At 41.1% G+C, this 13,976-nt stretch overlaps 1 protein-coding gene across 1 annotated transcript; it reads left to right on the top strand.

The window, feature by feature from the left end:
• Positions 1-10,691: 10,691 nt before the first annotated feature.
• foxf1 (forkhead box F1) lies at positions 10,692-13,535 on the top strand. Its single transcript, XM_085907574.1, has 2 exons — positions 10,692-11,884; positions 12,600-13,535. The coding sequence occupies exons 1-2, from the start codon at positions 10,930-10,932 to the stop codon at positions 12,761-12,763; spliced, it is 1,119 nt and encodes a 372-aa protein (XP_085763700.1). The 5' UTR covers positions 10,692-10,929; the 3' UTR covers positions 12,764-13,535.
• The last annotated feature ends 441 nt before the right edge of the window (positions 13,536-13,976 follow it).

Here is a 13,976-nt window from a genome sequence, read left to right as displayed (position 1 = left end):
GAGTGATGTCCTTTCATGGCTCCACTCAAGATCTTCGTGGGGGTCATGTGGGGGAGACACAGACAAAGTGTGCTGTTGGTCTAGCCAGACCTCAGGCTGTGATTTGTTGAAGAGCATCAGACGGGAGTCAACCACAATCGAAATAAATCACCTCCGTGGCACCGACGTTGATAATGCCCCGATGTTACATGCGTCGTGTGCACTTACAAATAGTCATTCATTTTCTTCACGGGGACATGACACAATCTAATTGTTCTCTTCTGCATTGTTGTGCGTGGCAATTCTGTAGCAGCTCACTTTAGGAGGGTCATGCGTGATCTCGAGCCAGGATGAGACAAGCCGGGATTGTCTTACCATTACTATTCTTACTTTAGGCAATACGCAGACACAAAAGCTGATGAAAAGATTGATTGGAGGAGTTTAAATGGCTATTTGATACAGCTGAATTTAATTCAGCCAAGTGTTTAGGGGGATTAAAACAGCATCGGCCGAGCGTGACGAGGAACAGAATCACTTCCTGATAATTAGTCCGCTCATTACAGAACGTAACTTGCTCCTTTCTTCCACAAGAGACATATTTCTCAAAGTGAACAGGACTCCAACTCAGGGTGTCAGTATGTATCCCATTATGGTTGGGCCGCGTGGACAGAAGAGTTCTGCCGGCTTGCCGCGGCTTTATTTATTTGACTGTCTTTCATCTGCAAACCACCACAATCGACATCAGAGGCAAATCCACCCTGTGTATCCCATAGGTGTCATTTAGGATTGATTCCCTGGAATTAGCAGACGTCAAACGAAACCATGTGGTTGTCTGTCGGACCAGCTGTCTGTTTTTCCCAAACGCCCACGATATAGAGTCCACACCTACAGACAAAAAAAAAAAAAAAAAAAATCATGAAGTTGCTCCATATAAATCACAAGTATTTTTTTTTTACTTAACCTTCCCTTTAATATCCTGGATGTCAATTATTACACTAAATACTGAGTGAAGGGACTGATATGAGTCGAAAAGTCCGAAAACACAGCCAATGATGAAGCGGGCGTTCATCAACATATTGCCATTGTGTCCGTCTGTCTCCAGTCAGGACACACTCAACGGCATGTCCACTTTGCCGTGACTGTGTTTACTCGGCCGGTACACAAAGTCAGCTGGCTGCAAGCGCTATTAACGAATCTAGAACAAACCTCTGCAGAGTGCTTTTCATTTTATATACTCTGAAAGTTGCATATATATAGATATATATATATATATATAGCTCCGGTCATTTTGCGCTATTTTTACAACAATGGAAAAGGGTCTTGAGTGTATTGAAAGGCGGGATGTTTACAGTTTGAATGCAGTTTTGCAGCAGGACTTTTTCTTCACTGTCGCTGTGAACATCCTGCATGGATCTAGAGCAGTGACTCTAGGTACAGTTCAGTTGTTGTGTTTTTTTAGTAGTTTTTAAAAGTTAGAAGCTAGACCATTATGAATATAATGTTGTTTCATTTTAAGTTTTGTTTCTCTTGGATTATTTTTATATTTCCAGTAGAATTCTGACTGGATATGTATTTTTTTCTTCCTCTCATAATATTTTGACTTTATTCCTGTTTTTTTTTTCATCTAATATTTTAACTTTCTTCATTTATAATTTGAACTTTTTCTTATTAAATGAATTCCTATTTTTACCCCTTTTAACCCCTTGATGCCAATATATATATATATATATATATACATATTATACATATATATATATATATACATATATATATATATATATATATATATATATATATATATATATATATATATATATATATATATATTATGCATATTTTTAGGTGGTACTTGGCATAAAAAGTTTGAGAACCACTCATCAAGAGGATACGTCCCACCAAATGTCCCTAAGCATCTAATGTAATCAGGACACTTCTGTAAAATGCTTAAATATATCTTTTTTTTCAATCACAAGAATAAACATGAACCAAACCTTTAATTTGCACTGAAGTGGAATTGAGGAGCTTGAGGCCCTGCCGCGGCGAACTTGATTACTTAATAATACGGTGATAAACACAACTATCAATCAAAGCCTCTGACAAGAGCTACAATTCAGGGGAAATCTTGCCAAACGCACAAGTGTTGGCTCTAACTGTGGCGAAGCATGTGTGCGTGTGTGCGTATGTGTTCGACCATATAGGTGGAAAGCAATGAGGTGTTACGTTTATTTATAGAGCATAAGTGCAGTAATGGTGTATCTTGATAACAGCTTTATAATCAAATGGTCACTCAGCAGATTGGCCAAGGGGGACTATTTGAATGAATTTGTGAATGAGAAATATTTTTGTAAGATGGAGTGAAGATTTGGCAATCCCAGTTACATTTGGAATAAAAACAACAAAAGCGATTTTCAAATGACATGAAACTTGACGTAGAAAATAGATGTTTATATTGGACAGCGGCAGCAGCAGGACTATCATTTAGTAATTGGGTTGGCGTGAGTTTCCTGTAAATTTTGCCAAACAGCAAGTTGGCATGTAAATGTGACAGAATCAAAAAGTTCTATTGAGATATGTGAACCTGCACATTTCCTACGTGCTGGACTGATGACCGCACGGGCTGATAAGGTTTGAAGCAGATTATATTTTCAGTTAAAACTGAAAAGTACTGTCATGAAATTAGAATATCTACTTTCTAGAGATATGAAACAAAAGCTTGATGACTAGCTCAAATTACCTTTCCCCGCTGAATTGGAAATGGCAAACACTACAAAAGATTTTGTCATGTGTTTTTTAATCGTAAAAATAGCGCTCTAATATTTTACTTTTTAACCTACATAATAATGTATTTCAATAATATAAAAGGCTTTAACAGCTATTGTCTTATTTTCGACTTCAGTTCAAAGGACGTTTTGCTACTCTTTCTGGTGTGCATGCCTTGGACATAAGGGGGCGATATACAGTATACAGTACAAGTAGATAGCCACAGCTCCTCAGTAGGATGCAGTAATATTGGTCATACATTTCAGAGAATAAAGCATAAACTGTATTCCTGTCAGCATTTTCTGGTATCAGTCTACATGTGTTGCTCCACCATTTGTGTTTAGTTGTGGATTTAGAGCAGATTGGGTGACGTTTACCCCAAGCTTGGGTTGACTACTTCCACCCAGCAGATTAGGTTGAACATTTGATTTGGGCTGGCTGAAGAGCAGCAGCTGCTTGCCATTCTGGAGTAAGTATAATGTAAGATTTTTACCTTTTATTGGATCAAAATCTTGACCACGTTGTGCTGGGTCAACTTGCCAACCCAATGTGCTGGGTATAAATAACCCAGCATTGGCTGTGTCTCTTTTCAACCCAGCGTTGGGTTTGTGATTTCACCCAATTTGGGTTATGTTTTGCCAGGCAGTTTCCTTGTGCTGAAAGAAAAAGTGGGGATTGAATATGATTCATATGTGCTGCAAAGTTTGCAGTTTTCTGTTTACTTTGAGTTTACGTCAGCACTCAGGTAAATGAAGTCCTCAAAAATCCAGCTGGTTCTGGAGGTACGCCTCAGACGGGTTTGCTGCTATTCTCTCTCGGACCTCGCCACTTGTAGCAGACCGTGGCTGATTTCCTTCCTTGCGTGACTCTGGAGTGTAAACACACAGCCAGAGTGACTCATCACTATTTCTCACTTCCATGCTCAGATATAAACATACGGATGGGTCAGGGGTCATTTGGGGGTAACGAACGGGCGTGGGCGGACCTAGTATGTATCCCTGTAAGACATCTTCCATTCTCCAAAGAATTCACAGCTTCCTGTGGCCAAAGCCACATGCCTGCCCACTCCAGCCTAGAGGAAGCAGAAAGAGAAACACGGTTAGAAATAGAGAACGAGAAAGAACACCGGCAATCCAAGTGATAAATTGACTTCTTTGCAGCGCTCCGTGGAAAGAATGCCGATGTGATGTATTTCTGTTCACCTTCCAGACGCAGGACGTGTTAAAAGAGTGATGCTTGGATGGGAGCAGGAGGGGATGTGACTTAAGTTCAATCGCGTGGCGAGTATTAACTTCATTCATACTCCGACTGATTTATAAGACATGGAAAGCGTGTTTATATGCCGCTGCCAGCTTGTCTTTGGGGAAGAACGACACCATGTTACAAAAAAAAAAATGGGATGCCTTTGGTAAGCGCTGATCCGCGCTTTAGTCCTTTCACCCTCCTGTTGCCGCAGTCTGGTTGGGTGGGGGTGGGAGGGGGGGTGCAGACACTTCCCGTCAGGCCCCAATGTGAAGAAGGGCCAAATACAGTACAACATCAATCACTTGGCACTCCACAACTTCCCCGGTGCCATTGTTGTAGAGCAGGAAATAGGCCGCTAGCAGGTGGAAATAAAAAGTCTTTGACAACTACAGCATAGGGCTGAAGATTATTCCCAGGATGAGCGCAACATTTGCACAAGCTACCCCCCCCCTCGCCACCATCACCACCGCCACCCCTCACACTCAGCCTCATCCGCACATCATACAAATATAGCAACATTTCTGTGTACAAGATTTGAAGAAGAGTAATATTAGTTCTTTTTTTGCCGAGAATAAAGAATATATGCAGTGAGTATTTCTATATCATCTGTCTATATGTGCAACATTTGTATTATGTTTTATTTATTTAATATTTATATTTATATATTTTTTTAAATATATTTGTGTTATGTTTTATTTTTATTATTTTATTGAATCATCTCTTGTCATACAGTACATAGCTAAATCACACCTTCTGTCTCTGATTGGGTGTTTGTTCCTCTGTCATGGTGGTTTCTTAAAAATCTGATTACTAGTACAAGAAGGGCTGTTGTTTTTTTCACAGATCGTTTTCGTAATGTATTAACGTCAGGTCACCCTGGCAGCTTTAACAAAAATAACTGAAAATCAATGCATTTAAAATGGGATAAAAATGTCCTCTTTAAAAATGTTAAAATGTAAATATTAAAACAATGACTACAAAGTTGATAACACTTTTATAATGAGGACAGTTTGGCCCTTGAATTTGATTCTTATTTATTTCCTCGGATTCTAAGATGAGGTCAACCAGCATCCTGCATCCTGTTCAGCCTTATATCTTCCACCGTATTGTGTTTTTAGAAGCTTAAGAAAGCTTCTTGTGGTGCTGTGAAAATGAAAAATACTGAGGCTGTTTTGTGTGTCACTACATTTGACATCATGTTCTTCATCTTTCCACCAATCACAGGTTTGCGTTGGACACGAAACTGCCACATGTTTTAATTGCAGCCTCTCCCTGCCTTCTTTCCGTCCCCGCCGCTCTTCATGTGGGATGGAAGGCTGAGACCTGGCAGGGTGGCTGTCACGTAATGCCCACGCCTGTGATGCTTCGCTGGGACCCCCCTCCGCTCAGGAAATGCTCTCGGCCTATTTCCCACCCTGGCGCTCCACTGTGGAGAGCCGGGCATTACGCTCCGAATCCAGTTACCGTCCCAGAACATTCCTGACTGATTCCGACCGCTGCCTGGCCGTGGCTTCCCAGAGACAACGAGGACGTGCCCTCATTTCAAAGCGACTGGAGTATCAAGTTGGGCGCTACCAAAGCTCTTCATGGCAGAAGCTGCATGACAGGAAACAAACTTCACCCCCCCCCATATTGCTTCCATTTGTGGTTTGTATGTAGGTGGCTTCAGTTGGGTGCAGGATTAAAAATATTCAACTCAGGTTGCCAGAGTGATATCTCCGATTGTGGTGGAGTGTTTGGGAATTCTTAATTGCTTTTTCCGAATGAGCTTACCACAGGAAAATCCCCCATTCAGAGCAGAAAAAAACAAGAGAGCGGGTGACCCGTAAATGCTGAAGATTTCATGTAAACACGCACATCGGAGCCCATGCTGCTCCCCCGGCCCGCCGCATCTCACTCCTGCTGTCAGGGTGACAACGCGGCAAACTAACCTGCGACGGCGGCCCACCAAGCCTCTGCTCATGCCCCTCGCCAATGTGGTTTACGTCTCATCGCCTATTATTGACGGCTCAGACAGCATCAGGATATCGTGACGGACCGGCCCTGCATGGGAGCTGTGCGCAGCCACAGGGTGGGGCACTGTTGACTGGCTCCCATGCGCCCATTGTGGAACGGCATTAGAGCGCCTGCAAGAAAAGCAAGGCAAATAAATGATCAGTTATCAAATTCCATGTCTTCAAGTGAGGTTTTATTGGGTCATACAATTTCGGAAGTTGACCATCAAGCTGGCACGCATTCTTGGCAAAGGGCTTTTTGACCCATAAAATATACTAGTGTGTGTTGTTAATATTTTTTAGGTCCTGTTTGGCATTGTAACATTGTATGAATCATAAGTTGGGGACTTAAGAGAGGAGGAAAATTTCCGACTTGAGGCAAAAAAGGATTTCATCAAAATATACTGCTAATGTAGAAAATGGAAGAAATTGTGCTTCATACACAAAGTATATCACAGAAAATGTGTGCTTGAATTGTTATTAGCCTATAACATTTTTGAATGAGTCATTGGGAATAGTAAAAAAAAAACAATGCGCAAAGCAACTTACACGTTTAAAAAAACAAGTTTGAAGTGAATTTTACATTAAAAAAATTATGAGGGGAGAGTACAACCTGTAATTTTCAGAATCTTCAGTTTCTTGACTGATTACGTTTTCACAAAGAAAAAAATGCAAGCTTTTGTTTAAGTGTATCTTTGCCTATATAGAAAGGGGAAACAACACAGATACATTTAAAACATAATTTAGTTACAAACACATTTCTCTGATGGACAGTTTTCATTCATAAGTGCCTCCTTCCTTCCACATTCAGCATTAAGTAACCTTGATATGTGGAAATTATCATCTCTTTATGTTACAGCATATTATTTATTACTTTTGAGTGTTCCTTCAATTTACACACACACACATTATGACAATTGTCCATACATGTGATAACTCATTTGAACACTACTAGTATTTGTCTAACTTTTGGACCAGTTAAATCCTCACTCATGCGATGTATCCATCATGTATATATGAATAGGCAGCATTAAATCAAATAATAGTATTAATAATAATAATAATAATGATAATAATAACTAGAACACTTCAGTGCATCTTTATGAATTCAATGAAATTAATCGTACATATCCTTGACATGCAAGTGGATTATGCGAGAGATTTCAATGTGCCAATGTGCACCTCGGCACTTGTTGCATTTTAGGGTCTTTTTAAATATTGTGCCGCATTCAATGACATGCAAAAATATGCCTTGCAGTATAAAGTGATTTTCTCATTTAAATAGCACAATACACAAATATTATGAACAGTAACCACAACAACTACATGACAGGATTCATGTTAAGTGTACAGAGTCAATAAGGCAAAATGTGTATTGGGTTTCAGGTGTACCTAATGTTATGGCCTGTGACTGTATTTGGTTTCACGGCCTCTTACAGTGCTTATTGTCCTGTGCATAGCTATGAACGACTCCTTTTCGTTAGCTGTGGCCATGAGAAGAAGGAAGAGCACGCAAGCATATAGCAACTGCATGGTGGAGGCCATCAAATACACTTGACGTTCACGGAGCGACCCAAAAAAAAAAAGCGCGCAATCAGCGGTCTGCAAGCTATGCCGTCCTTTCTCGTTCACATAAACAGCACTTAAAGGAAAATATACACGGCCACCTACAGCGCAAGGAAAGTGATGAGGGCTCCACATCACACTGGTTTCAATTAAAGCGACAGCGAATTGCACGGGACACTTAATGTGTGCATTGACTAAACGCACTTCTTAAAATAGATTGAAAATTCCAGAAGGAAGCGATATATTTTAATTGTAGTATTAAATGTAAGCTATTTGAAAAAGTTTAAAGGTGTGTGTTTTGCTTCAGACAGAATGTTGAGACATTTTGATAACCGGCGAGTAGGCTATTCATTGGCATTTCTTGTTCTCTAATTTGAATAATATCAATTAATCATCATTATCATCATCACATATATCGCAAGACCATTTGCATATTATATATTGGACCATAATTTTTATTTAATGCGCAACGTCGTGGACGCTACAATAAAATTGTAAACCCGCAAAAGTTTTGAGTAATAACTTAAAATAAACAACAAAACATTAATGTTTTAAAGCATATGCTGATTTTTTTTATTATTATTATTAGAACCTCTTTAAATTAATTCACATATTTGAGTTGTCCTAAAACGTTTTGAGCGACTCTGGCGTTGCCAGATGAAGTTGGCCGCTTGTAGTTTTATTTCGTGATCACCTTTGTGTTTTTATATCCTGCTTTTGTTTGATATTAATCATATTATATTTGACCTATTTATTGATTTATTGCTACACAGAACTTCTGTGAAATCTGTTTTTTTTTATGTGCTTTATAAATAGCCTGGATTGAATTGGGGTATAGGAGTGTGGAAAGATATATAACTTTTGGGTTAATTACGCATGTTTAATTATATTTACTCTAGCTGTATTAATCATCCGTTGCCTTAATCAGCACTAAGAAATAAAATATTGTATGTTTTTATTCCTTGGCATTGCGAACATGTGCAGTCGTCAGACACTTGAAACTTTTTTTTAGCCAAATCAAATTTGATGCATTCTATAAGTGGCATGACATTTGTTCTAAGCGTCCCTAAAGCTCTTAAATGGCTAGAAAAAATTAAACCATTTAGGTAGCTACTAAAGAAACAGCAACTGAGTGTGTTTCTTGCTCAAATGATGAGCTCAGAAGAAAACACATCAAGTGTTTTCCGACTACACAGACAGGAATGGGGGCTATATTGGGTTCATTGCAGTAAATAAGGTCTACACGACAGTCAGGAAGGCCTGTCAGGGCCGTGCACTCTGCGGTCTACCTCCACCTAAGTGGTCCTGCTTTCCTGGGTATGCAGAGCTGTCCAATATTTCACGATGGGACGTCATGGAAGAAGGAGGAGGGGGACACATGAATGCTTGGTGACGAACACAATCTGCTTGCAACACCATTAACAGCGAGTTCTTTTGCTCTGCTATTTATTTATGAATAAAACATGTTTATATTATTCAAATAAATATTTATCAATGTCATTGTCGCAGTTCTCAACATTAAGTATAATGAAAATTGTGCACAATAAAAGTTAAAGTCAAGTCCACATGATAAATATGCGGTTTTTTTTAATCATCCTTGTTAATGGCCAAAAAATATATATTTATATTTTGAAAGAACTGGATATCAATTAATATGAACTAATATTGATCTCAGCGCATCATCATGGCAAGAGCGTGAGTTTGTGTTTCGGTGGGGTGGGGGGTGAGGTAGGGTAAATGAAATGAAGGTAATTAAACGCAGTGGGCAGGGAGCGTGCTTGCCCCTGCGCGGATCGAGCGCGCTGGGTGGTCCTATTCGCTGATAAATGTGCCCCCCCCCCCCTCCTTTTTTTTTTTTTTTTTTTTACAAAATCTGCACCAACGTCGGCGCAGTCGTCGGTTCAAACAATATGAGCATTAATTTATCGACGCGTGTATGCGCTCAACGGCAAAACTAACACTTTGCACCTCTACACCAGCCTGACTGACTGACATTTTCACCATGCATGAATCAAAGAACAAAAAACGCCACTTGGGTTATGAAAATTGCTATGAAATATATAATTCAATATATATATATATTTGTGTTTATTTTATTTTATTTTATTGTTAGGAGATTTGAGCTCTCTGTGAGGGGAAAGGTTGCAGACTGCAGCTATGGAGATCTCCAGGGAACAATAAGCAAGCTACTGTCAACAGATTTAGTTTATAAAATGATCCGCTTGCAGTATAGTCTGCAAGCACTGCTGCATAAATGTCAATCTAGAATTAAACCTTACAACAGTGCATCTTTTAACATCGACTAGGTGATAAGAAATAGTTTGCAAACCTTATTGATCCCCTTTGACAATAAGGTATACCAGAATAAAACGGAATTAGAGTGACTTACTTTTACTTGTGAAATGACGGTCCCAGCATGTCCTGGAGTCGTTCCGTGGTCTGAACCCGAGGTTCTGCACTCACAGCGCGGCAGAGCTTCAACTTCATTCCCCGGGCGTCTCCTGCGTAAATATTATGACTTACACAAACAATATTCGTCTGGATATAAAAAAAAAAAAAAAAGCCCACAGACTTCTCTGTGCAGGGCACATAACAGTGACTATTAGCTGATTGAACTGAGCTTTTTGTTGATTTTCTTTCTCTTTTTTTTTTTTTTTACATTCAAGAAGTGAACATGTTTACATTTTGCTGTGTAAACATCCTGCCCACCCGCCCGCTTATTTTCTACAGAAATTTGGAGGCTGGTTTTGAATATGAGGGGGGCACGCCCTTTGGAAAAGACTTTTAAAACATTGCAAAAATATGTAGATGTTTTCCAATTGGTGGTGCATCTACGTGTGAGAACTTGCACATATTGGATTAGAATACAATGAGTTAAAAAAAGAAAAATCCAAAGTTAACGCACACATACGTTATTGTAGTGTTTGCATCCAGTAAGGCCCTATGGAAGGTAGAATGACACATTTAAACAAAAGAATAGCCTTTTTTTTTTTTATGCAAAGTAAAAAGTGAGTGCACCCAGATGTGCACGCTTAACAGGCGGCCCACCGCTGGAGGAGGAGTGGAAATGGGCGGGCCCCAGTTTTTTTTCCGGATGGCCAAGACATGCAGCTTCCAGCTCGCTGATGGCAACAGATAAGTAAAAAAGTCAGCAGGACAACACACAGCAAGTGAAGTGGAAAGCGGCTCCTGTTCTACTCCTTATATCCCACTCTGGAAAAGTTTTGGACGAGACACTTTTTCAGGAACCTCTTTGCACTGAGAAGCAACGTTCTCCCTTTTTTTTTTTTGGGTCTCTTTATGCCGGTGAGTTGACGTCGTCTCGTGTGGTGTGGAGGTGGAAGACAAGGTCTTCTTCTACCCAGCGCGCCCGAGGGTCTAACTAATGACGGCAGAGGTCCAGCAGCCCCAAGCGCACACTCCTGCCCAGAGCGGCCCCATGTCTGCTCCGGACAAGACCGCGGTGATGGACACCGCCGCCTCCTCCACCGCTAAAGCCAAAAAGACCAACGCGGGGATCCGCCGGCCGGAGAAGCCTCCTTACTCTTACATCGCCCTAATCGTCATGGCGATCCAGAGCTCCCCCACCAAGCGGCTGACCCTCAGCGAGATCTACCAGTTCCTGCAGAGTCGCTTCCCCTTCTTCAGGGGCTCCTACCAGGGCTGGAAGAACTCTGTGCGCCACAATTTGTCCCTAAACGAGTGCTTCATCAAGCTGCCCAAGGGTCTGGGCCGGCCAGGGAAGGGTCACTACTGGACTATCGACCCGGCAAGTGAGTTTATGTTCGAGGAGGGCTCGTTCAGGAGGAGACCCAGAGGGTTCCGGCGCAAGTGCCAAGCGCTCAAGCCCATGTACAGCATGATGAACGGTTTGGGCTTCAACCACATCCCAGAGTCGTACAACTTCCAGGGGAGCGGCGGGGGCCTGTCGTGTCCACCCAACAGCTTGCCCCTGGACAGCGGGATGATGAACGGACACCTGGCGGGGAACATGGACGGCATGGCTCTGTCCGGTCACTCCATGACGCACTTGTCGGCCAACGGCGGCCACTCGTATATGGGGAGCTGCGCGGCCAACGTCGCCGAGGGGGGCTACCCTCACCACGACAACTCCGCCTCGCCTCTACTGACCAGCGGCGGCGTGATGGAGCCGCACCCGGTCTATTCTAGCCCAGCGTCGGCGTGGGTTCCGAGTCCCAATAACGGAGCTTCTTACATCAAGCAGCAGCCGCTGTCTCCGTGCAACCCCGGAGCCAACGCGCTGCAGCCCAGCCTGCCCACGCACTCGCTGGAGCAGCCTTACCTGCACCAGAACGGCCACACGGCCACGGACTTGCAAGGTAAGGCAAGCTTCCATCCACAAAAAAAAAAAAATACCACAATAACAACAGCAATAACACTTCGGCTTACATTGAAGCAGATCGCGTGGAAAAATGAAAACAAAGACCAGCCACATAATTATTAGTGTTGGGCCATGCTAAAGTGCTTCGCTGACCTTTTGCCAAGCGCGGGCCCCAGTAGAAATACTGCCTTTAATTGCAGTGATCCAAAACTTGGTCTTGTAAAATCACTAAACACTGGAATTGAAATGAATATTTTATTTCAAGTAAAAGCACATCAGAAAAGCACTTTAAATTGTTTTGGGAAAGCTCCAGATTAGTGGATAGAAAAACAAACAAGCAGACTAGACTGCCTTGTCTCGGACCAATGCCAATTAAATTTGCGTGCGTCTTTTTTTTAGGCCATCATACTAAAAAGAACACTTTGAAACTTATAATAATTAATATGATTTTTTTTATGTATTAATACACTTGAGTGAAATCCATTTATATAGAAAAGTTGGCATATGCCAATTGAGCTTCCATTTGTCTTGACTATGTCACCTCATAAATAAACATGGAGACACTGGAGGCTTATAATTACTAGAAAATAACGTCATTCCATATTGGCAATTCTTTTTGAATTATTTGTGACGAAACAACTCTACCATAGGTGCAATTAGGAGGAGGAAAAAAAACATTGCATATCGTAAACGTGCGTGTGTGTGTTTTTCAGGCATCCCTCGGTACCATTCGCAGTCTCCGAGCATGTGTGACCGGAAGGAGTTCGTCTTCTCCTTCAACGCCATGACGTCGTCAGCCATGCACTCGCCGAGCAGCGGCTCCTACTACCACCACCAGCAGGTCTCCTACCAGGACATCAAGCCGTGCGTCATGTGATGCGGGTTCAGTTCGGTTCAGCTCCGTGCTGCAGCTGAAACGAAAAGGAAAAGAAAACCACTGAGGGGACGTGAAGGCCACTCGAAAGACAAGCCGGACTACTTTTTCCTCCCCTCTTCCGTCTCACACAAGCGCGACCATATGCAGTGATGATGATGATGATGATAATAATATATAATAATACAAACTTTTACGTGCCGTCATGGAGCAGCGGGGTGATGACGTTTGGTACTAGGTCCTGCAGCGTGGACGACTACAACTACACATTTTTTGTCCAGCTTTTCTTCTTCATCCTTGTTTTAAAAAAAAAAATGCACACTTTTATTTTCTGTGTTCTCTTTCTTCTTTTTTTGTTTTTGTTTTTGCATAAAACACTCTTTTGGAATTCCAGTGACATGAACAATTGTGGACAATGTATTGATGTGTCCATGTATACTGTATAAAATGATTAAGGCACTTTTTGAATAGCCTATAAGCGCAACTTTTTTTTTTTATTTATTCGGAACTGAAAGCCTGCATATTTTTCATTTCAGGCGAATTGGCCAAGGAGGTTTTGCTTTATTGGCAATATTTGTCAGAACGCTTATTATTTGTTTTAAAATGAAAAGTGAGGATATATTGTAAGCACCGTTTCTGTCGTTATGTATAGACCACCATGAATTAATGCCAGCACTGTTCTATAGATTGTTGGAGAATTTAGCAAAGGTCATCTTTATTACAATCTGTAAGAAATAAAATATTTTTGGGGCTGTTGATGCCTAAATTCTCAAAACAGATACATTTGGATTTTGTTTAGAAGACAAAACCAGTTTAACTACTTGAAATTCAATCTGTTCGTCAATTATCAATAAATATATATAATGTTCGGTTTATTAAAATGTTGGTCATTTAACATAAACGTCAGAAATCATGTTAAAACCCTCAGAACAAAGTCATTCATAAAACCTAAAGATGCTGATGAAACTTTAAAATGTATTGCCATGAATTTTGCAGAGACGCATTTTGTGACGAAGGGGATGCATGTTAAGAACTTAAATCCCACACTCTCAAAACGGTTGGATTAAAAATTGGATCGACCAGGGAAACTGGGTCAATTTGTCCAAACTGTGCCCCCCCCCCCTCCTAAAAAACAACAACCCCAAAATCTTTTATAAAAAATATGGGTCAAATTGAGTCAACCTCCTTGGTCGGTCTAATTTTTAACCCAAATTGA

This window comes from Syngnathus leptorhynchus, chromosome 3, assembly GCF_054491065.1.
Source record: "Syngnathus leptorhynchus isolate UIUO chromosome 3, UIUO_Slep, whole genome shotgun sequence".
NCBI lineage: Eukaryota > Metazoa > Chordata > Actinopteri > Syngnathiformes > Syngnathidae > Syngnathus > Syngnathus leptorhynchus.
This window is presented reverse-complemented; position numbering and strand designations above follow the sequence as displayed.

What these genes read in the sequence shown, in the direction of transcription:
- foxf1 (XM_085907574.1), top strand. Translation starts at nt 10,930, where the DNA reads ATGACGGCAGAGGTCCAGCAGCCCCAAGCGCACACTCCTGCCCAGAGC. An exon ending in CACGGCCACGGACTTGCAAG is followed by an intron (nt 11,885 to 12,599) that starts GTAAGGCAAGCT and finishes TGTGTTTTTCAG; the next exon opens with GCATCCCTCGGTACCATTCG.